Source organism: Rhyacophila brunnea, unplaced genomic scaffold (assembly GCF_057557595.1).
Source record: "Rhyacophila brunnea isolate RB1 unplaced genomic scaffold, BYU_Rbru_1.0 scaffold_13, whole genome shotgun sequence".
NCBI classification, from domain to species: domain Eukaryota; kingdom Metazoa; phylum Arthropoda; class Insecta; order Trichoptera; family Rhyacophilidae; genus Rhyacophila; species Rhyacophila brunnea.
This window is the reverse complement of record NW_028232785.1, coordinates 21,618,928-21,643,944: the sequence shown is the minus strand read 5'-3', so window position 1 is coordinate 21,643,944 and position 25,017 is coordinate 21,618,928. Positions and strand designations below refer to the sequence as shown.

Below are 25,017 nucleotides of genomic sequence, written 5' to 3'. Positions count from 1 at the left end.
GTGTTCTTCTGCGCTGGCCCTTTTTCACCCCCTTTTCTTCTCGATTATTTACCTCTCTGGTTGTTCATCTTGTTTTTTACCGGCTGGCAGGACTGACGCTTGTATTGTGGCGTGCTTTGTCTTTGGTATTCAATTGTGTGATTGTATTGCTTTCGTTCGAAGCGAGAAAATTTTGTCAAACGTTAAACTGTGAAATTTGTGCAATAATGGAGCGTAATGAAGCCAACAACGTCGCGGAGGGACTAGCGATGGAGACCGACTCGAATGATTCGGAATTGCTGTTGGACGATCCAGTGCGTGAATTGAGGGCAACAGTAATGTCTCTTGACAATAAGGTATCACAGATTTTTTCAATCTTGACCCAACAGGGCCTGCCTGCAGCGGTGCCTACTCCGCAGAGGCCGACGGTAAATATCGACTCTCCGGTAAGTTTTTTACGGCCGCCCGCAAGGCCTGAGACAGCGGAAAAACCCAACAGGATTCCGTTGCCTGTTTTTAACGTCATAGTTCAGGAGCCTGCTTTTCCGACGCCAGACAAAGCTCGGGTAGCGGAACTTACCAGGCTCCAACTGTTCGACACAGATAATTGGGCGGGGGTTCGCTACGCTGAAACCCAAAAACAATATTTGGCGGCCCCGTCTTTTGTTGAATTGGGACTCAACGATGAGTTACGCCCCTACGACCATTCATCGCAAACAATACATTTAATGGAGCGTACGATTGCCGGCCTCCAAAATGCGATGCTCGCTCAAAAAGAGTGTATTCGGGACGCGTTGCAGCGAGTGGTCGACTCTGTCAGCGACCACACCATCGGTACGGCTCTTTTTGAGACGGTCGTAAAGGAGTTCGGGCCCTCTTCAGCACTCAACAAAGTGTCTGAAGACGTCACCCGAATCCTTTGTGGAAAGCGGGCAGAGTTAGTTCAGACGAGGCGGAAGAAAATCCTCTCCGGTATAAGAGACACCTTCACCCGAGAGGCTCTTAACAAGATCCCACCTAGCGCCGAACACATCTTCAATAAAGATAAACTGGCGGTATTCCTAGAGAGAGGTGGGGGTCGTGAGAAGGTCTTCGATCAGACCACCAAAGTGGTTGACCAGGTCAGGGAGAGTCAACCTAGCACTTCGTCAGGTGGACGCAAGGACACCTTTCGGAGGCAAGGATATACGAGGAGGATACCAGACCAGGTTAGAGGTGGCCTGCCGAGAGGCCCACGCCCATCCAACCGAGGTTTTCCCAGAGATAACCGAGGTGGTGCAAGGGGCACTTACCCAAGACGCAGGTGACCGGGTCTCCCTCACCACGTTCAAAGGGGGACGCCTCCAGCATTTCCAGGAAATCTGGCAGGCCAAGGGTGCACCACCACCATTATTAAAAATAATAACGGGAACCCGTATTCCGTTTATAAAGAAACCCCCTCTAATAATGCCTTCCGTGCAATTCCAGAAGGATTTCCAAACGCGACAATCGCCGGAGATCACTTCACAAATCGCGGAACTGAAGGAATCGGGAGTATTGGAATTGGCAGAACCATCTCCAAGCTTCCTCTCAACCCTGTTCCTAGTAAGGAAGCAAGACGGCAGTCAACGACCCGTCTTCAACCTAAAACGCCTAAACGGTTTCCTACAACCAAGGCCGTTCAAACTGTTCCACCACTTCAAGGTCCCAACATTCCTGCAAAGGGAAGACTGGTTAGTAAAAATAGACCTAAGCCAAGCGTACCTACATGTACCTATAGCTATACAACATCGCCGATTTCTTCGGCTAGTTTACCAAGGAGAACTTCAATTCACGTGCCTTCCATTCGGACTGTCGGCAGCACCAAGACTGTTTGCCTCGTTAACAAACTGGGTGGCCGAACACCTCCGGGGAAAGGGTATGAGAATCGTCACTTACTTAGACGACTTTCTGATGGCAAATCAGTCCAGAGAGATTCTCCTGTCGCAACTGACTTATATGATAGATTTCATGCAAGCTCTAGGCTGGATAATCAACAAGAAAAAATCTTGTCTGATTCCAAGCCAACAGCGGGAGTTCTTGGGTATCACGTGGGATACTCACAACAATCGGAAATATCTATCAACAGAGAAGTGCACATCACTTCGTCACCACCTGCAATTGCAGATCCAAAAAGGCAGTTGGTCGCTCAGGCAGGCCCAAAGCCTCCTCGGGCGACTCAACTTTGCAACCTTCGTCACTCCACAGGGAGGTTGCATTGCCGACGTCTACAACGTACGAGCGCTCAATTATCGAGGAGCCACCCTTACAAATCAGCATCGATTCCTCCACAAGCTCGAGAGGACATCATGTGGTGGATTCGAGCGGTGGGCTCTTCAGGAAAGATTCACAGGGCAACCTATAATCACTTCCTCACCACAGACGCAGCCGATTCAGGCTGGGGAGCGCAGTTAGACGAGTACCACCTATCAGGTACATGGACAAAACGCCAATCCACGTGGCACTTTAACCGAAAAGAGCTGTTTGCGGTACTTTCAGCCATACAACTCCGGGAACAAACGCTCAGGGGATCAGAATTACTCCTACAAACCGACAACAAAACAGTGGTGGCCTACATCAACAACGAAGGGGGCACAAAGTCCGCAAGCCTACTAAGTCTTTGCCGACAGATCCTGGAAATCGCCAACCAGGCCAGTATATCATTGACTGCACAATACCTTCCAGGAAAATACAACTGCGTGGCAGACCATCTCTCACGCAGCAAAATTATCCCAGAATGGCACCTAGTTATGGTGGCTACAGCTCCCCTATTTCAAAGATGGGGACTCCCAGACGTAGACCTGTTCGCGTCCAACACAGCCCATGTTGTCGCAACCTATGTCTCACGAAATCCGAACGATGCTCTTGCACTGTTCCACGATGCCTTCAGTCGACAGTGGGACTTCAAACTAGCCTGGATATTCCCGCCACCGAATCTAATTCCACAAGTATTGGCACACCTGAACATGGCAAGGGGAAAATATTTACTAGTGGCCCCATGGTGGAAGAAGTGTTTTTGGAGCGCAGACCTACAGCAGAGATCACTGGAACCCTCTACCCGATCCCGCACTTGGAGTCATTTCTAGTGGATACAGTGACAAACCATTCACCTCCACAAGTCCGGGACCTATCACTCCAGTTATGGATAATTTTGGGTGGGCAGAGTTAGTTTCTAGCTGGTCGGTAGAGGACAGATCACTTCTCACTTCTGGCTGGCGACCATCCACTTTGAAGACTTATAGACCGGCATGGGACAAATGGAAGACATGGTGCATGGCCAACACGATAAGCTATAATACCCCCGAGCCGATTGAAGTGGCTAGATACCTGGGTCACTTATACAATAAGGAAGGTCTTTCATATAACACTATTCTTGTACATAAGTCAGCCATAGCTACCTTTTGCAAACCTATGATCAGTAAAGACATCAGCAGTAACATAGTAGTGCGTCATATGTTAAAAGCCATATCCACCCGCAAGACTAGACCTACAAAACCACCGATTTGGGATCCTAGAATAATCGTGGACTACCTCAAGAAAACAACACCACTAGTATACAACCTATATGAGGTTTCACGCAGAACAGCTATACTATTATTACTCGCATCGGGACGACGGGTTCATGACCTTACCCTACTCAGTATAGCGGATAATGGCCTAGTCGATAATGGCGACCATATAATTCTATGGCCAGTGTTTGGTTCCAAGACGGACACATCAAGGCACCGCCAATCTGGATGGAAATTAAGCGCTTCCAGTTGCCAAAACATCGATCCAGTTTTTTGGCTACGAAAACTTATCTGCGTTTCCAATGAGAGAAGAGAAGAGGGTGGTAATATTCCGGCATTATTTATCTCGTCAAGAGGCCCCCCAAAACCTGCGACTCGAGCAGTCATTGGAAATTGGGTGAAGTCAGTACTCGCTGATGCAGGGGTACAGGAATCACCAGGCAGTACTCGATCAGCAGTCGCCTCTCTAAATTGGTTAGAGAACTACCCCATAGATGACATCCTGCAGAGAGGTAATTGGCGCCAAGAAGCTACTGTTAAGACATTTTACCAGAGACCGATAGACACACAGACTTCTACAGCGGGGGAACAAAATATGTTGACCTCTCTATTCAGCCCGGTACACTGAGCCTAAAAGCAAGGAGATTTTATACCTGATTCTCATGTTAGGTTAGCTACCTTATCTTGCAGGATCTATCTTGCTTTACCAGGTGATAACAAACAGATATCTCAAGGGACTTCAGAGTCAATAGCGAATAATGAAAGGAGTTTTACCTACCATTAAAACTCTTATTATTCTTGTTGACTCTGAAGTCCAGAGAACACCTACCTGGTTTCCTTGAGACATATCAAATTGAATACCAAAGACAAAGCACGCCACAATACAAGCGTCAGTCCTGCCAGCCGGTAAAAAACAAGATGAACAACCAGAGAGGTAAATAATCGAGAAGAAAAGGGGGTAAAAAGGGGCCAGCGCAGAAGAACACAAGGCAAAAATACGATCAACATCTCAAGGGACTTCAGAGTCAACAAGAATAATAAGAGTTTTAATGGTAGGTAAAACTCCTTTCATTATTGACAAATATAATATTATTATTAGTTCTACCTACCCGTTGACTGACCGATACTTTTTTGAGAAAATTCTTACAGCCAAAATCAAGTAAGTACTTAATTATTTGTCTAATTTACTATTATATGAAATAGGTAGGTGCCCTATAGCATTTCGAAAACAAAAAACTGGGAATTTGTATATTCCATGAACCTTCTTTTATTTACCTAGGACCTATCCTCTGCCAAAAAAATATGTTTTAAAGCAAATTTAGAGAAATTTCGTTTCAGATTTAAAAAAAAAAACGCGTTTTCGCAGATCAGGCCGTCACTCCAATTCTGATAAAGAACTTTATTATTATGCCAAGTTCTTTTGTTCTAACCACCGCCAGGGCACCTTTCAATAACAACACTATTCATCGCAGAGCAGCGAATCCGTTCTTCCCATGAGGACATCAAATCTTTCACCCATCAGCCTAAGCCAAGGCCTGAACAAAAACGATGCACAAGTGCGAGTGAGAATGTATTCGGCACCCTTATAATCTCTGCGATACGCACTAGGGTAAGATAAAAGGTTTACAGATGTGTAGAAGATTTGGTACTGTTCGGTTAAACCGGACACAGCGGAAAACGCATTTTTAAAATTGCCGATAAACTGGATTATTTGTTAGTTTGGGTTAGTTTAGGTTAAGTTAGGTTGGGTTAGGTTAGGTTAGGTTTGGTTAGGTTAACCTAACAAATAATCAAGTTTATCGGCAATTTTAAAAATGCGTTTTCCGCTGTGTCCGGTTTAACCGAACAGTACCGAAGATTTTGTTGTCGGCGTAGATAAATCTTAGTTTGTTGCTTAACTAAGCTTCGATAACCTGCGAGCGCGTGTTGCTAAAATTGATATTTTTTGTGTTAAACATAAAGTCAGTGGTAAATATTTATAGTTAATTAAGTAGAAAAGATGGTTCTGTGTGTTGTATTAAAATGTAGTAGCCGTACTGATAAGCAAGAAGATGATATTATGTTTCATAGGTAAGCTGATACATGTTCGTGATAATTTATTTGTATATTATTATATATTTTAATATCAAGTGACCGTGTTTCTTTAAAATAACTATAATATAAGGCCTAAACTAATTTTTCTCTTCAAATGAGACTTTACAAACGAGGGCACCGAACGTGGGGAAGGTAGAATGGACGTAGATAGCCAATTTCCCCTTTTATAGAGATGCCCTGTGGTGAAAATCTATCCACCAAAAATATCAATAAATGTTTAGAAATCAGCACCATAAACATAGTTGAAGCCAACATATAAAGATCTACCCACAAATCATCATTATTGTTTTCTTGAAAGTTGTTTTTTTATTAAATTATAACGCATAGGCGCACTTTCCCCATAGATGCCAAATCAAAATCAAGACCTTTTTTATACTTACATCATTCGAACAACTTGATTCTCTCTGCTATTAACCTAATTATTAACGTTTATTTTATTTAATATTTTAAAAATCCTCCCTCAGTTAAACCTCCCTCAACAAACCATTTATAGTTTTTGGTATACTTTGAGCGATACTACGACAAAATTGTGCACAATTTTTCATTTATACTTTTTTTGTTTTCGTTGGATTAAGAATACATAGTATTACACATATTATTGTTGGTTCATTTTTATAAATTCATTTAGATCAGCCTAGGCCAAAATATATAATATTAAAAATAATATTTTATCTCTAAAATATAAAAAGTTATGTATGATTTAATTGCATAATTTCAGACATTTTATAGATAGAAGAGATTTTTTTGACTATAATCTATTATGGCTTAATTTTCGCAGGTTCGTATTGATTTTTAAGACTAACTAACACCATCTGTAAATTATTGTAGTCTTATTTCAATGACAACAAATACGTTATGACTGAGAAAGTTTAGTGTGCACTCAGGGACGGCTCTAGTAAAGGAGCAAAGTGTGCAGTGCACTCCCATCATAGATTAAATAAAAATATATAATATAAAACCCCCATGTATTCAGAAAAATGCGATATCGAAAACTTATGCGAAATCACTCATTTTAAATTCCGCGCGTTTCCGAACAATGGTAATGCAAGCGCTCAACACTTCGCCTCAGTCACCCATACACACAAATGTCGAAAAAACAATGTCGATGAGACGCGACCAATACACACGTAATAATTCCATCGATGTGATACGCCAGGTGCATTATTCGAAGTGTTCCTTGAATTTACGCACATTTTACACGCACACATTTATAGCGGACAACCACAACGACAAAAGAAATGAAGCTTGTAGAATCAAAATCACCAAAGTTCTATAAGACTACATGAGTCTTCGTTGGAAACGATGTTTTTCATCTACTTTTCATTTCAAGTACAGTGTACCGGTCGAAAGCACACACACATTAACTAGTCGTTTGGACTTTTATACACAAACCTCACTAACCAATATGAATATTCCTACATATAACTCAGGCGACGCGTCGAGGTACAGTTGGAAGCCTAATTATTATAATGAAATGACGAACTTCATGTCGATGCATATTGTGTCAAAAATAGAATCATCACGACTGTTAGTTTGGTTGATATAGTCTATGGGTTGATCGTTCGACAGTTGGGTTTATAATATAGATTTAATAGTGTTTACAATGAGTACCGTGTATTCAGTTGCATATATTAAGGACAATCGTCACGATTTTTCCAAACGAATTGATATTAAAGTGGCAGGCCGTCCTTTGCCATGTATAAATTTAATTCAAAAGTGTACAGTGAAAACGAAGATTGTTAATCGGAAATTTAATGTGCAAATGTACTCAAAAACACAATGGCTTTGCGGATGTAATATTCTTAATACCCTATTTTGTTTTCCGTGTCTGTTGTTCGGCGGAGATGTTAACTGGACGGTCCATGGGATTCAAGACTTGGTCCACCTGTCAGTAAAAATCAAAAAACACAGTGGTTCAGAAAAACATATTTTAAATGAAATGCAACTTGCAGTCTTGGGAGAAATAGATATACGTTCACAATTGGATGCAGGGTACCGTTTATCTGTGAAACAATTTAATGAACGTGTCGACAAAAATCGTTATATTTTATCCAGATTGATTGACTGTGTGAAGTTCTGTGGTGCATTTGAATTAGCTCTTAGAGGACATGATGAATCTGCAGATTCAAATAATCCAGGTGTTTACCGAGGGCTTATTGACTTTGTCTCGGAAATTGACATAGCCATGAAACAGCATTTGGAGAGCAATAGTGTTTTTAAGGGTACGTCAAAAACGATTCAAAATGACATTTTAGATTCGATTCTAGAGGTGTGCCGTAACGAAATTAAAAATGAAATATCACAAAGCAAGTTTGTAGCTATACAAGCAGATGAAACAACGGACATATCTACTACAGAACAACTTGTTTTGGTCATAAGGTATGAACTACGAGGACAGATACATGAACGATTCTGGAAATTTATGACGCCGAAAAACCACACTGCGGCAGGTATTGCATCTGAAATTTTGAAAGAACTAGAACTTCTCGACATTAAACAAGCACAACTAATTGGCCAGAGTTATGACGGCGCATCCGTGATGAGTGGCCGATTAGGTGGTGTACAGGCTTTGATAAAAGCTTCGTATCCACACGCACACTTCATACATTGTTATGCACATCAATTGAATTTAATAATGGAAAGAAGTGTTTCAGCTAACACCATAGTCCGAAACTTTTTTGCTAATTTACGAGCGTTTCCAATTTTTTTTTCGAGGTCTGCGAAGCGAACTGATATCTTGAAAGAAATAGTTCATAGAAAAATACCAGCAGCACCAACAACGAGGTGGAATTTTAATATAAGAACAGTTACTGTTGTGCATACTTATCGCGATCAGTTAAAAGAGTGCATGGAACACATTTTAGAATCTGAAAATTTAGACGCCGATACCATTAATCAAGCTGGAATGTTGTTACGGTATTTAAACGAAGACAATTTTAACTATTGGTTAGATTTCTTTGCCAAAATTATGCCAAACTGTGATATACTTTTTAAACAACTTCAATCGAGGTCAAAGGACGTGTTGGAGATAAATATGGACATTGAACACTTTACGCGTGCTATAGAACGTATTCGTCAAAATAATCATATGTCACAAATTCAACCATCGAAAAAACGTCGTCCCAATGATTTACCTCATTCTGTGATATGCAATGAAGTATGCGACATTATAGTGAACTAAGCGAAAGATCGTTTCGAATATTAAGGTCATTTAGTAATAGCCAAATTGTTTTTTAGTGAAAAGTTCCGGGATTATCATACAAATTTTCCAACTACAGATTTTAATACGGTAACCTCATTATACGACATTATTGACAAATTTAAACTTAAAAATGAACTAATAGTCTTATACAGTAGAGAAGATTTCTACGTTACTGATGGAGCATTGTCGATACTTCAACTTTTCACTAATAATAATTTACTGGAAGTATTTAGTGAAAGTGTTACCCTATTAAAAATAATTTGTACAATTCCGATGACTTCAGTGGAAAGTGAGCGTTGTTTCTCAACTTTAAAGAGGGTTAAGTCATTTTTGAGAAATACTATGTCTCAAGGCAGGCTAAATGCTCTTGCGATGCTAAGTATAGAAAAACAATTGATATCGTCAATACCAGACTTTAATATTCGTGTTATTGACGTGTTTTCAAAATCCAAGGATCGGAGGATGGACTTCTTGCATAAATAGGTGAGTCTTTTTTGCACTCCCTCATATTCTTGTCACCGGCCGCCACTGTGTGCACTATTTATGGTGGATCTTAACAACTTACCTCCACTCTTCGCCACTGCTCGGGATAGAATGTAGCGGTCATCCAAGTCACTGTAATTCGGTTGGCTTGAACAACCACCAACCCTTGAGGCCACGTTTAAATTCTCAAATGTTTATTACCACGCACGTTCATCGGGCTAGGTGAGAATCTAACCCTGACTATTGGGTCTGTTTTGGCTGAATGAGCTTCTCGTACATCTGATTTTTTTAACGACGAATAGGATTCATGGTATTATATGATTTACCTCTCCTCCCCTAGTAAGAAATCCACATCCTATTATATTTTGTGTTCCTCGCTATCATCGATGCCATTAATCATTAAGAATTAGCGAAAGACGACAAATTCATAATTTTTTAATCATTTTTTAATCAGTTTTCATCGGAAAGGAAACCAAAAATATTTTCGTAGAAAACTCTCATTTAGCTACATCAAAAAAAACATATGCGAGGAAACTACATCTTTAAAATGATAAACATTCATGAATACGCATTGTTCAGTGGCCTCCCTGTCATCACACTTGAAAGCATGCTATGCCTGACTGCATCCATGAGGCCAAGGGCGCTTGCGGCTTGCAAGGAGGTGGAAGAATTACATTTTAGTTGTATTACCCTATGATAATGACTTGAATCGTTTTCTTTTCAGCATAGTACAACAAACTCCACCAACATAAAGGTTGAAATTATTTACCAGCCAGACGACTCCGAAGGAGTTTTCGAATATAGCACTTTCAAATCCGAATATGCTTACTCTCAAAGCAGACCAGTAATGAAGGTATGATTTTTATTTATTTAAACTCAACATATTGAATATCGTCAGTCGCCAATGCTACAAATTTTTACAAAAATGTTATAAATCACTAAAAACCAAGCTTTGTGTGTATATTTATATAATAACTCTGTAACTAATACTATTAACATAAGATTAAAACAATCAAACACATTGAATAAAAACTCCGTTGATAATTAATACCTAGTAGCTTTTTCAACTGTCAGAAAAAGTGTTAAGTACGAGTCGTACATACTAGTCGTCGCGTACTGTACGACGTTATGAGTATCTGTTTCATTTGACACATTGAGAATGTATCTCTATTTCTTTCTCGGACATTGACCAAAATTTATCATAATGCTGCGACAAAACAAAGAAAAAAATCACTCTATGTAGAATTTAGCGGCCTTCCACAAAGCCGCAATCCATTTAACTAACAGGAAAGCCAGGATAAAGTTCTTTCATGGCATCCGCAACACGTGGTCGACCCGGGTCTAACAGCGCCATATCATACTCAGTTAATCCTCGTGTCTCCTCGTTAGTCATACCACCGCACCCCCAGTATCCGACGCGGACATTTGTTGTCAAAGATCAGTAAAGTTCCCTCCACCCTTCTTGGACCCGAGTTTTTTGCAGCTACGTATATCCACCAAACTTTATGGGTTCGTCTATCCAGCGGGTTATGGCGTCCCTGTGGGCATTTAGTGCTCCTTGGGTACCACTGTAGAACGGCATTTGTCCAGCGATCGTCCACTCACTGTGAGACATGTCCGGCCTGTTGCTATTTCATCTGCTTAGCGACTTTGCGTACTCTTGTCTGCTACAATGGGAAGTCACTTGAAGATACTATTCAGAAATGCAAAAAGTATCAACATCATTATATGAATACATATTGCATTTATAAGGTTATTCACCAACATGTCTCATTTCATGTTTTTTAAGTCTCTAAAGTCGTGAACAACTATAAGAAAATACATTGTATTTATATGGTTCAGATCCGGGCGTCTCTATGTTTATTTATTGCATTTATAAGGTTTTTCACCAGTATGTCTCATTTTATGTCGTTTAAGCCTACTACGAAACGAGCATCGATATGAACATTCATTGCATGTATATGGTTTTTCACCAGTATGAGTCATTTTATGTGAATTAAGATGACTTTTTTGCGAGCATATATATGGACATACATTACATGTATATGGTTTTTCGCCAGTATGTGTCCTTTTATGTATTTTAAGACCGCTAAGTTCCAAACATCTATATGAACATTCATTGCATTTATAAGGTTTTTCACCAGTATGTGTCATTTTATGTCGTTTAAGACTGCTAGGATCCGAACATTTATACGAACATTCATGGCATTTATAAGGTTTTTCACCAGTATGTGTCATTATATGTATTTTAAGATGAAATAGTCGTGAGCATCTAAATGAACATACATTGCATTTTATTGGTTTTTCATCAAAATGTGTCATTTTATGTGCTTTAAGTTTACTAAATTTCGAGCATTTTCTGTATTTATTAGGTGCTTGGCTTTGGTTATCAATCAAATTAGTGTGAACCATTTTGTGACATTTTAGAGCACTTCCGCTACAAAAAACTGCGTTACAAATGCAGCAAATGAAATTACGTGAGAAATGCATTACTCTTCTTAAAATAAGTCGAAGTTCCTTCGGTGTACGAGTATCTTGTACTAAAATTTCTCGTTTAATGTTTTTCTCATCTATCGTCACTTCTGAATACTGTATCATTCTATCTTGTATTCCACCATCTGAGGATTGTTGACTCTCGTCTCTATCTTGACGCCTTGTGACAAATCCCTTGGTAGAAACCTATAAAAACCATAATAATCGAAATCAATTTAACAATACATCAGCATCTTCAGATATTATGAAATAACAAAGTGAAATTAAAAATAATGATAATGGTACCTTTCTTATAATTCAATATATAAAAAAATAAATAATGTTACGGAATGATCCATAAGTGGGTCAAAAATTGCACTACATGTATCATTCAAAAGCAAATGACAGCAACAGATTATGATACAATTGTGGTAAAATTCTTGGTACCTACATAAATGTTATTATGTAGTAATGAAATTATTATAGTTCCGAAATTCCATATTGGATAACATAATGGAACAGGATAGATTTACTATGTAGTTGTTTTTTTCTAATATGTCTTGATAAAAGAATTTATGATCAACATAACTACGTAAGTACATAATGATACCAAATACAACCCCTCGCGAAGACACGTCGCCAATCCCATATCACAGACCTTACATAAAACAACGACTACCGTCCCGTATAATCACTATATGCCCCGCAAGTTTGCAACCCCTGAAGAAAGTTTACCAGCTCTGCCTCACAAACAATATTGCGAAAGCAATCTTTACAAAGGTCGAGCCGCGGGTACCTACAGAGCGTACCAACCGGTTAGTCGCTGGTCGAGCAAACCCAAGAAGCAGCCCAAAGACCTACCGGGGCTTTGTGAAAGCGGAGAATGCGCTTAGAGTTTGTTAAGTGAAAAATTTGTTTGTGAATAAATTAATAACGTTTGGCTTGCCCACTGTTTCGACACATCCCGCTTTCGCCTATAAATTATTGGTTGTTTTACAGCGATTAGCTGTTTGAGCATAAGTTTTCTTTTGTTTGTATAGTCTAATACAGACTAGGATGAGGAGTTCAATCACTTATCCACACTAAAAATACATGCTGGATGCAAGGAGAACTTAACCAATAATACATTACTATAAAGATGAATCTTTAACTATTGCACATAACTACACTTGTTAAAATATCATATTTATTATTAAATTATAAGAGAAGACATTCGAGACTCTCAGTTTCAAAACGTTCGCGACTGAAACCGAAGAGACGCGACATGCTAGTCTCCCAGTTACTCAGTTTCCAGTCACTAATAAAACAGTGGTTGGTAGGTACTAATATCGGTAGATTCTATGAAAAATCATATTTTCTTCCACAACTAGTCGAACTGAACTGAACTAAACAAGCAATAACAAGTCAAAACGTGAAAAGTTAAAGATGCGTGAACCGATGTTTAATTTAAAATATGTGTCAGATGTTAATAATACTGAAATGCTATTTTGACATTCATATTGATTTCCATAGTAACACATGTATATATTAATAATTTAGTTGCTAGGACCCCAGACCCCTAGCAACCAATAATAGTGGATTGAATTACGGATTTCTTCCGAAATAACTTTTTATACAAAACAGAATTAACTGAAAATGAATTCAATTCTACTTAAAGATGGCTAAAAGTATTAAAAAAATTCATTGTCATCGTGCTCTGATATATTCTAAAAGTTTCAAGTGTCTAGCTAGTCGGGAAGTTAGTTAAAAATCGATTGCAAGATTTATACCAGACAAAGAACCACCGGACAAATAAGAATACGAGCTAAGAAAAACGTTGTAAAAAATGAATTCGGCGATTCATTGTTTTTCCGCCATTCGAATAACTGTTTTACAATAAAATTAATTAGTTAAGTACCCACCTGTGAATCATTATTAACCAACTGCACAGTCGAGCAAACACCGAATTCCTCAAACGGGTGACAGCTTTTATCTACGTCAGGTTTGATATCAACCTACAAACAAGCAAATAAATAAGTATGTATACAGACAGTTTGAATCAAACGTTTAGAATAATAGTGAAAGAGCGTCAAAAAACGTTGTCTAATGCTGATATTAATTATTAAGCATTATTAAAATTACCTGAATAATTGTGTTCTCGGCCACAAGTTCCGGTGATGAACGAACTTCCGGACAAAGCGAATGGATATTTGGTATAATATTATAATCTATAACACTTCGCAGTATTTCACTATCTGACTCAACGTCTAGTGGTTCACTTTTAATGTCCATTTTAACAATAATATAAAACGAGCGAGAGACACGTCCACGTGTCAAATATGTTATTAAAGACTGTCAAAGTCAAACGCCATAAGTATTGCCATAATAGAAATGTTTACATTACAATAATTAATAATTCATACAGCAGATAGCTGATAGAATTATAATCTAAAGATTAGCATTCACGATTGGGTTTTAATTGGACTTTTATAGGAGTAGAATACATCATTAGATGATGTGTTCTATTCCTATAAAAGTCTAATTAAAATTTTGTAGCGTGTGAGTTTATCAAACGGTGAAATAAGAAACAAAAATGACGTCGCACATTGCCGATTAAAGCAGAAAGCCGAAACATTCACAACGACTGGTTCCGCCCCTCCCGTTGTTGTCTATGGATGACCTGTCATTGCCTGTAATTGTTCTATAGAGTGCTCATACTGACGCGTATGTCGTGTTCACATCGATATTACCTACCACCGGTTTTTGTGTGAAGAACTAGTATGACTTTGACAGCTGATGAATAACTTGAATGAATATTACTGAGTGTACCATAGTGTAGTATATCTAAATAATACTGAGTGTTAATAATATATTTGATTTGAGAATTTTTTATAATTCAATTTGAAACGAGAAAGGCGAATCAATATTATGTCAAGCAATCTGGGATCTGATTTTGACAGTTGAACAGTGGACCACTCATTGCTTGTGCAAAAAGATATGCTCAGGCTTTATTAATCTAAAGATGGGGCTGGGGCAACTCAAACGTATAGCATGCCTTCAAGATGTCCGCGAGAATGCGCGGGAACAGGTGTTCGCGCGTCTTGTTTTAGCGCGTCTAGCTTGGCGCAGACAAGATCGGACGTATGCGGTGTACTCTTCCCATACCTACTGCGCGCATACAGGGAAGCATAACACGTCACCAAAATGACGTCATGTTTTAAGAAAGTAGGTAGGTACGTATTTAAGTTAAGCATAGTAATTACGTACCCATTTATAGGCTAAATCAAATATTACAATTCTATCAAGCATCCTCAAGATCAATAGAATTAATTTGTTTTAATCTTCTATTTGAAATAAACAAATTATTTTGGTACTTATATTTTTTTTGTAAACTGGGTATTTTTAGATAGGTACTAGCAATATTTATGATGTAGCAACCATAGACTAATATACTTTGTAGCAACATTTCTTAAACTGTATGGATATAGACGTAAAACGTCAAATGGACATCAAACGGGAACCGAAAGATGACGAACTGGATATGGCGAATGAAATTGGCATTGAACATCGAACTGATGTGTCATTAAATAAGTCTAATAGCCCCGACAATAGCCAATTTACTTTTGAGGTTAGTTTTGACTGCCGTTTCCATGCTATATTAATCGCATCAATGAGCCACCTGGACACTTAACTCTCATACATTTCGTTACCTACCTATATTATGCTACGTCCAAATTTTGATTAAAATAGCCAGCCAAACAATATATAATATGTATATGTCAAAAATATTTGACACCTTGTTGCTATTTTATCGATCTATTTTCAATAGATAGGTAAGTAGGTAGTCAATAGCGTGTGTGACTGTTCTAATTAAATGTTGCAACTTTGGTTTAGTAACAAATATACAGATTGTCCTACCTATCATCAAATACTAGGAAAACTACCAAAACCACTAAGAAAATTCTTTGAAATCCAACCCTGTGTAATGATTTTCGGAGCATGTATTGGAGCTAATTTAACTATCCTTCAACAGTTGTCGGACCTGTATTCAATAACGCCAACTGAAAAATAATATTAATTTACACGTAATAATGGGCGCCCACCGGTGGGTCTTCAGCGTGTATGGTTAGTAAGTAAGCGACGCACCGGTGGGCTAGCTTTTAACGGGTTAACTTGAATATTAACATATTATTATATTGAAAGCTAATGACCACATCTACGTTTGATGTAAAGCATCATGGGAATGTCACAGGACCAGTTACCCAAGACAGGTCGCCATGAACTCAAATAGGCTTTGACTGAATTTACGTGACTTTAAGTAAAGTTAAGCGTACATGGTAGAAATGAGAACTTAGAGGCAATTTTAGAAAACACTTATGTACGCGCGTTAGAAGTTATACTTCTTTGGCGTAACAAAACGTGTGATAACCTAGATTCTTCGACTAGCTCTTAATTATTATCTTGTTAAATTACACACTCAAGAAAAAGTACCGCTTATTAGAACGCCATTGTTTTATTTATTTATGTTATATTTAACTTATATTACTAAATTATATAATTATTTATCGTTGTTTTTATTTTCAAAGTAACAACTGCCACTATGACGTTTCATAGTTTGTTAACGTATGTAATTGCAAATGGCCGAAAAATAATAAATTCGCTGCCTAGGCAACGGAACAATTCTAAACTATAATATTATACTGGATAATCGTCACGATTGAAGAATCGTATTGTGGCGTAGTGCGTTCGGCTGATAACCGAACAATCGGTGTTTCGAATCCAATCGAGTGCGTTTATTTTTGTGTGAAAAAATACATTATGTGTTACATGTCACACGCCAAAAATACGCTACGACCTGATTTTCCAAACGCGCCTAAAGAAGTTTAGCTTCAAAAATTCAAAAGCTAATAAGTACCTACAATTAATAAACATACAATTTGAGACTAAAAATTAAAAGGGGCTGCATTGTAACTCTGTCTAAAGGACGTCACTGTTCGTTTACACGTTAGGACCAGTGGCGGCCGGTGGTTTCCAAAATTGCTTTCATTGGGGGTGCACTCAAAATTTTCTTACCTTATTTAAAAAGCATATCAATTCAGCGTTGTTTCTGTTTAGCGAACACCTCAATCACTTCTCATTTAAGTCTTGAACTGTTTGTAAAAGTTTTTTCTCAATGCTTAACACAGGTAGACATGTTAAGTCAGTCCTGATTCATGGTAAGTATTTCTGAAAGACGATTTATTTCTTTTAATGGTTGAAAAACACTTTTCAATTTCCACAGATGTCATCGGACCATCCTTTTTTATTCTGACTCTTATTAATTATTATTATTGATAAAGTCTACGTTTACCGACATCATTTTAAAACACATAAACTTCACTGATTGAACTATAATTATAAGTATTAAGTATTATAAATCTTTTATTCAAAATTTATCATTTTAAAACACACACACTTCCCTAATTAAACAATAAGTATATATATTGTTATGAATTTATTTTTATGAACAAAACTATCGAAATAACGTGACAAAACACCTAAAAAAGCCGACTATAACGACGACCGCAGAAATCATACTGAATTGTATGTAAGAAATAATATTTGAAGAAAATATTAAAAAAACAAAACTATCGATTGTTTTGAATAGGTAGGTACGTATTTTTCGACTCTCGACAAATCGTCAGTTTCTTCGTCTACAAAAAGCAAACTCCAGCAAAATGCCTGCATTGTTAAAAATATGACATCATGTTATACATATTCACTCACTATGAGAAAGAACATGGTAACTGAGATTTTATTTTTTTATAAATTATATTCAAATATTTGCAAATATAGAAGGAATAAAGGATCGATCCAAAATATGTATGTTGATAATCATTTTTTATTCAATATCAGCCTATTTTCAATGAATTTATATGAGATTTAAATAAAAAAAAACTATTTTTTTATCAATCCTGCTAAATCTCAGTTACTAAATTTTTCCGCGTAACTTTTGAGCTGCGTCCCTAATGGTCATAAAATTTTATGTATTCATGAGTTATTTATCGTTTTCACGTGTCGGCTTGAACTGTTATTACCCAATGCAATATGAACGGCAAACTAAGATCCATATTTGTGCGTTCCGACGAGCGCACGAATTCGGTGACTGTTTACTGAGTATATGCTTTTGGTATAAATTTACATGGATTAAATTGCGATAAACGAGTGATGACTTATGAATAGCATTGTTGCACATTGAGTGATGTTTAGGAAAAAGCAGTGCAGCGCATATGCATGGTGTTAGAGGAGCCGCCGCTGGTTAGGACACGTACAATTTGTTCCATATTACAATGATTTCAAAATAATGAATTGTCCATAGGATATTATTTACTATTCTTATTGAATTTGAATGTGAAATTTTTATTGACTAGACTTTTTTTACCGACGCCCACGGTGGCCGCGTGGCTTAAGCGTTGGACTATCATGCCGTGGGTTCCAGGTTCGAATCCTGGGTTTGGCAAGTACACATATTGTTTTTCAATTTGTGTGTGAGTCAGGGTATGGTTGAAACTAATAGGTTGAGCAAGTGGCTGACATCCATTTCTAGTATAAACAAAATCTTTTATCACAAACCTCTACTCTGTGGAGGTCCATGTGCTCTTATTAGGATCGGACATGGTCGGGGGAAAAAAAATATTGACTAGATTTTATTACCTATTCTTATTAACTGAATATGTTGTAAAGTGTGCTCATTTTGTTTTACTTTCAGGTTGAATTTGAACCTAAGAAGGAGATAAAATCTGAAGTCGATCACCAGTGTAGAGAAACCGACATTCATGTCAATCATGTGTCATTGTTTCACAATAATTCAAAGGTAGGTACCTAATTTAATCATCGATGCTTATTTTTTTCTTCTTTGACCATGCCCGCCTCTTATTTGGAGCAATTGGACACCACACAGGACCTCAAGAATCCCTGTCGTTCGCAGTCTACGTGTATCGTTCCAGGTTATGTAGCGTTGGAAGTCCACCTTTAGGTACTTTTTACTTTTTTATGAATTGCTGAAGAACTACTGCTAACTAACATTTATGGATTATCAAAATGTGGAATTTATTGATTTTAAATATTCTATACTCGAAATAATATAAACTTTCACCCTTGTGACTGTGTATTTGAGAAAACAAAAAGCTGTTTTTCTCCTATTGATATATTATGGACTTGGCTTAGCGACACAATCGATATATTTTTATTCTGGTTGATTATATAAGCAACATCTTACAAAGCTTCAAAGGTCTCGGCTTATGAGCTTTGAGAATTGATGTCTCCGCCGAATTTTAGTGGTAGGTACACTGTTACGACCGCGTTACAAATGCGTGTTCGTGAGCGGAGACGGCAGCCGGTGATTGTGGTAAGTAATCACGAAAAGACGCTTCACATGGCTTGGACATGTGATCCGAATGCCGCCAGTAAGTGCGACACATCGTACTCTTGAAGCACAACCTCAAGGGTTCCGTCGCCATGACCGGTGCTCCTTCACCCTGCAGCGGCACATACTACAAACAGGACCAACGCGCTGCAGGTCTGATGAATGCGAGAGGCGCGAGTGTTGAAAATGGGCCGAAGGAAGTGGCGCGAACTTGTGTTTGCCCTATGCCCCAACGCTGGGGCGTAAAACGGTATATAAGAAGGTATAGTTGCTTATCCTATATTTCTCTAGAACTAGACCTTGTGACAACCTCGCCCAAAAGCTTACCCACCCCTCATTATTACTTTCATTGTACCTGTTTCAATACTCATAATTAATGGCTACGAATTTCGAGAGTCGACAAATTCATAATTCCGCGACACGTCGTCAAACCAAGATTTATCTCAAAGAAATCTAAAATATTTTCGTAGAAAACCACCAATAGGCCCATATTCGCATCTGGATCGGAATTCTGGGCTTTATCAAAAAAAAATGACAGGAAACTGTACTTACATCTTTTAAGCGATGAACTTGTATGAATCCATTTTGTCGTTACGCCTGAAAGCATGCTATGTCTGACGCAAGGAGAGTGGTAGGAGCTTGTTGCAGACATGAGTGTAAACGTTCCTTAGAAGTGGAAAAGAGCCACAACTTGATTGTGGGAACCTTTGATATTTGTTTTTTTTTTTCAGGATAGTACAATAGATACCTCAAACATAAAAATTGAAATTACTCATCAGCCAGACGATTCCGAAGGACAATTCGAATACGATAATCCCAAAGCCGAATATTCTTCATCTCAAAGCAAATCAATACTAAAGGTAGGTATCATTTTTTGTTGTTTTATCTCTTAATAAAATATTAAATATTTTATTTAGCGAATAGATCACAACTGTATTGTCAAAAGATAAGTCCTATGCGACATTTTTTTCAATGGAAATACGCGGCTATAAATCACAGTTCTCAGTTCCTAATGAATTATGACGAAATATCGATAAGGGGCCCGATTTCCTAACTATCGTCTCGTGTGGCACCAGACGACATGACGTAATTGTGACGTCAGCCAATACACGCTCGAGCGGGCGGCATGTATTGGCTGACGTCACAATTACGTCATGTCGTCTGGTACCACATGAGACGATAGTTAGGAAATCGGGCTGCAGAATCACCACCACCTTGCGCTACATGGAATTTTCGAAAGTTTTTGCAAGGTAGTTTCATAGGTTCTGGCCAAATTCAAATTAGTAATACCCGATACGAATTGTTTTCAAAAAGGCATTTTCTCAGCCGGTACAAATTTAATTTTCTTTGACTTAGCATTAATAATTAGAGTAGGTAGTTTGTGTGCCAACGTCTTTAAAGAAACCTTGATAGTAAATGCGAGACATCTTGGAGAAAAATATAAACGACTGCAAAAGTCGTGAACTTGCTAATGTAAAAATGAAGCAAAGAAAGAACACGCAATATAATGTAGATATAAATCAAATATTATGGTTTTTTTAGAAACTCTATTTGTCCTAACAAAACGAAGACCCTAATATCTCCAAAATATGTATTTGCACATGTCTTGGTTTCACACTCACTGTGCGATATACCTAAAATACAAAATCTTTGTACATAATTATTATGACGCCCGACGGGACTTCAACCCGTATCCACTGAATTCACCCTAATGTACTTTATAAATTAAGTCACTGGCGTCCTACTTAATAACGTGGTAGTTTTTATTATATCTGATGTATTTTCAAATTATATATAATATGTGCAATTTTTATTTACATAAATCTTGAGAATTGTACATATAAAATAATAATTCATAAAAATCACCATATTACTCTATTGGTTCTAGCGTAAATAATTTTTGTTATACTTGTTCATTAACAAACTCTGTTTAAATGCTAGTTTTTTTTCCTCAGCCATATTATAGAGGACATCATAATACAGATGCTAGATTACAACCTGGTACGAGTTCCAGTGAGCTAAATAATCAAGACGGGTTTTCAGAACGCATACAACCTTCATCAAATGATCTCCAAAACTCTTCAGATATCACGATACGCAACCAAAACATCAAACAGGAAATCGTGTTACTAAATTCTCCAAAGGAAGTTTTAATTAAGTTGAGAAGAGTTGGATGTTTTCAACGAAATTTTATTTGCAGTGCTTGTGACGAAGTGTTCGCCTCAATTTATAATTTAAAGCGTCACAAAGTGTTTCACACAAACGGAACTGGTAAACTATTGCACAAAAGAAACCACACTGACGATGAACTACTCAAATGTGATATTTGTTTATTTCCATTTTCTACTGCTCAAAAGTTGAAAAAACATAAAATAACACACACGGCTGTAAAACCATTTAAATGCGACGTTTGTTCATATGAAACCACAGAAGCTACTATCCTCAATAAACATAAAATGAGACATACTGCTAAAAAACCATATGAATGTCAAGTTTGTCTATATAAATTTTCCCGTTCCAGTCATCTCAAAATGCATAATATGATACATACTGGTGAAAAGCCATACAAATGTGACAGTTGTTCATACAGTTGCTCGCAGCTAAGTGATCTTAGAATACATAAGATGAGGCATACAGGCGAAAAACCGTACAAATGCGATGTATGCTCGTATAAATGCTCGCAACCTAGTCAGCTTAAAACACATAAAATGACGCATACCGGTGAAAAACCATATAACTGCGATGTTTGTCCTTATAAATGCTCACAACTTAGTCATCTCAAAAGACATAAAATGACACAACATCCTACTGATAAAACAAATACTTAATTAAATTAATAAATGTTCGCAATCCAGCGATGTCACTCAATATAAATGTCGACACCCTTAAAACTTCTTCCTCTTTGACAAGCTTCCGTTCCGACCCACGACGCTATATGTCAATGCTTAAGCCGCGCGGCCGTCGTGGGTATTTAGCATGATAATATCGACAGTATTTAGGAAAAAGGGCGTAACCCTCACAGAAAAAAATTTACAGGAGTGACAAAAAAACGTTTTTTGAATGATTTTGGTTCAATATGTTTTAAAAAATAGGCACAGCCATTGGGTGCATAATGATTGATGATTTGGTGTAATATATTTTTGATCTAATAATAATTAAAGAAGTTATTAAAGAAAAATCATTAAAATTGAGGGTAAATGCTTTTTTCCTTAAATTAAAACATGATTGAAGCTTCATTAAAATCTGAATTTTGATAATAATTTGGCATTTGCGGCTGACTTCCTATTTACAGAACGTATATTTAGTTGTATATAGTTAATATCTAATAAAAGCACTTTTCCAAAACATTTAATATCGGTACATAATGTTACCATTATGATAATAAATCCCTGCTGCGTGTGAATCTATATTATAATATTGTAATAAATTGTGATCAATTGACCAAGGTACTTATAGCCGATTTCATTTTATTTCAAATTGTCGCGTTTCTACCAAGATGGTGTCGAAAACGAATAATATTCTAATCTTCAATCAGGCATCTGCCACCCTTGCGAATACAAACAGGCATTCCGTTAAAAAATTACTTTATTTAGCTGTGTATTAACTAACTACATACTTAATTTCTTATTCCAATTATATTGTATAGTGTTATTATCATATGAATGTGGTTTGTCCAATGTGTAGTTAATTAGAACCGAAATAAATGCGTTTGAATGTAGATAAAATGGCGATTGTCAATAATTATTACCTACCCGTCGATTCAAGATTGCGACAAGTTTCTTGCCATTCCTCGAACAAAGAATCTTCAGCCCTAGTACCTACCACAATACTTAGATACATCACCATGTTCAAGCCTCAGAGGATCATAATAAGGGCCTTGTTTTTTATGAGAAATGGGTGTTGACCACTTGCTCAACCTATTAGGTAGGTACATAAACACTTTGAAAAGCTGCATGTGAAATTACCAGACCCGAAATTCTACGCCGGGACATAAGATAACCTGACGCTTGATCGCTCAAAAAAATACTAGGTACGTATATTAATAATATTAGGTAGAATCTTAGACTATAGATACATCTTGACGTAACCCATTACATTGCTAAATGAAGCTGCGTGCCGTGCGTTTGGTTTGTGGGCGAGCGAACGCATTCGCACACAAATGTTTGAAACCTTCGCTAGTGCTCGCACTAGACGCTCAGAATTAAAGTATAATTTTCTATTTTTTCACGTCATACCTAGTATTTTAAGCGGTCAAAATGCAACCATCGGGTAAAGATATCCATAATTTAAGTTATTTTAAAGATACACTATGTCACTGATATTAAAATATATAATAATATACAAATAAATTATCACGAACATGTATCAATTAACCTATGAAACTAATCCCATCTACTTGCTTATCAGTACAGTTACACATTTTAATACAACACACAGAACCATCTTTTCTAATTAATTAATTAAAAATGTTTACCACTGACTTTATGTTTAACACAAAGAATATAAATTTTAGCAACACGCGCTCGCAGGTTATCGACACTTAGCTATGCAACAAACTAAGATTTGGCGGCGACACCACAGCAAAGTATCTCACGCATCTGTAAACCCAATTATCTTACTCTAGCGCGTGTTGATAGATTAGAGGGGTGGGGCGAATACTTTCTCACTCGCACTTATGCATCGTTTTTGTTCAGGCCTTGGATAGAATAGTAGAAAAATGACAGTAGGTAAGTACTTTCTTACACCTATTGTAAGAGCATAAAGGTAACAATATAATGGAGGTAACGTTATTGTAACATTGTTGGCAAAGTCAGCTTCAAAATTTTAATACCTATAGGCTGTGATGTTGGTACCTACCTACTATCCATCATCAAAACTGACTGCAGTGATGTCCTGTGGGGGTAGACAGGCCTTGCGTCACTTAGGGGCGGCGTATTATAAAGATTGGCAACTAATGGGACAAATACAAAATTAAATAATATACCTAACAGCCTTTAAAAACTCAGTGGTGATTTTCCATGAAGCAGACAATGCGATCAATACATTAGAAAGTACCTATCGATATCTTAGTTTTATAAATGGATTGAGATAAACATAAAAGAACCAACTGAAAAATTGCTTAATGGAGATATTGAGCTTCAAAGTCTCTACCTACCTACATGTTTTTATAATATACCTACCTACCTACTTTATGTAAATATTGTCATCATGAAAACTATTAAATACTGTGACTATTAATTATTAATATCTCTATTACCAGTAATACAATATAAAATACAGTAGGTACCTGATTTATATCTTTGGATATTAATCAATAATACAGTTGGTTCCTTTTCATTGTATGACATTTTCCACACAAACAATCACTAGAAACTATTTTACATAAAGGAACCAACAGATGATTCTTTTTTTTATTACCTATTCCATATTACTTCCTAAGTCGCAAACTATGTATTTATCATAAGATATCAAATTGCAAATAAGTAAGTACTTAAATACTTATTTGTGTATATCTTTAATAACCTAAGCAAAATTTGAGGTAAAGTTAGAGTACTTAGGAGAAACCTTGACCTCTTGCCTCTTCTGACTTTTTGATACTGACTACAGATAGGTACTTAGCAGTTGTTCTTTTTTCATAACAGAAAATTTGAGGTTTAGATCATTAGTATTTCCATTTGGCAAAAAGAAAATAATATAAATAAAATGGAAATTAGGCCGAATTTAACCAGGATTTCTTTGACAAATTGAAATTTGGATTTTTGCACAAGTTCCCATTCATAACTCAATATACCTAAAAACGTTAGTTGGGTCCTTTTTGCTTATCAAATCGTAGAAATTAATCATAACAATATTTATGACTAGTGTTGTTATGCAAT

At 37.2% G+C, this 25,017-nt stretch overlaps 1 protein-coding gene and 2 long non-coding RNA genes across 3 annotated transcripts in view; 2 read left to right on the top strand and 1 right to left on the bottom strand.

Moving 5' to 3' along the window:
- The window catches only part of LOC147076893 (uncharacterized), a 300,090-nt gene that overhangs the window by 118,648 nt on the left and 156,425 nt on the right, over nt 1-25,017 (top strand). The gene's annotated exons all lie outside the window — the stretch shown is intronic.
- Nucleotides 9,723-14,093, bottom strand: LOC147076904 (uncharacterized). The gene is made up of 3 exons (XR_015069388.1): nt 13,879-14,093; nt 13,659-13,751; nt 9,723-11,964 (listed from the first exon to the last, which is right to left on the bottom strand). It is a non-coding gene; the product is annotated as an uncharacterized LOC147076904 (long non-coding RNA).
- On the top strand, nt 15,221-22,858 carry LOC147076903 (uncharacterized). Its single transcript, XM_085940573.1, has 4 exons — nt 15,221-15,364; nt 18,485-18,589; nt 19,873-20,001; nt 21,097-22,858. Exons 1-4 carry the CDS (start codon nt 15,239-15,241, stop codon nt 21,967-21,969), a joined length of 1,233 nt encoding a protein of 410 aa, XP_085796699.1. The 5' UTR covers nt 15,221-15,238; the 3' UTR covers nt 21,970-22,858.

Coding starts and splice junctions, on each gene's coding strand:
- LOC147076903 (XM_085940573.1), top strand. CDS start 15,239: ATGGACATCAAACGGGAACCGAAAGATGACGAACTGGATATGGCGAAT. Junction 15,365..18,484: donor ATAGCCAATTTACTTTTGAG/GTTAGTTTTGAC, acceptor TTTTACTTTCAG/GTTGAATTTGAACCTAAGAA. Junction 20,002..21,096: donor AAAGCAAATCAATACTAAAG/GTAGGTATCATT, acceptor TTTTTTCCTCAG/CCATATTATAGAGGACATCA.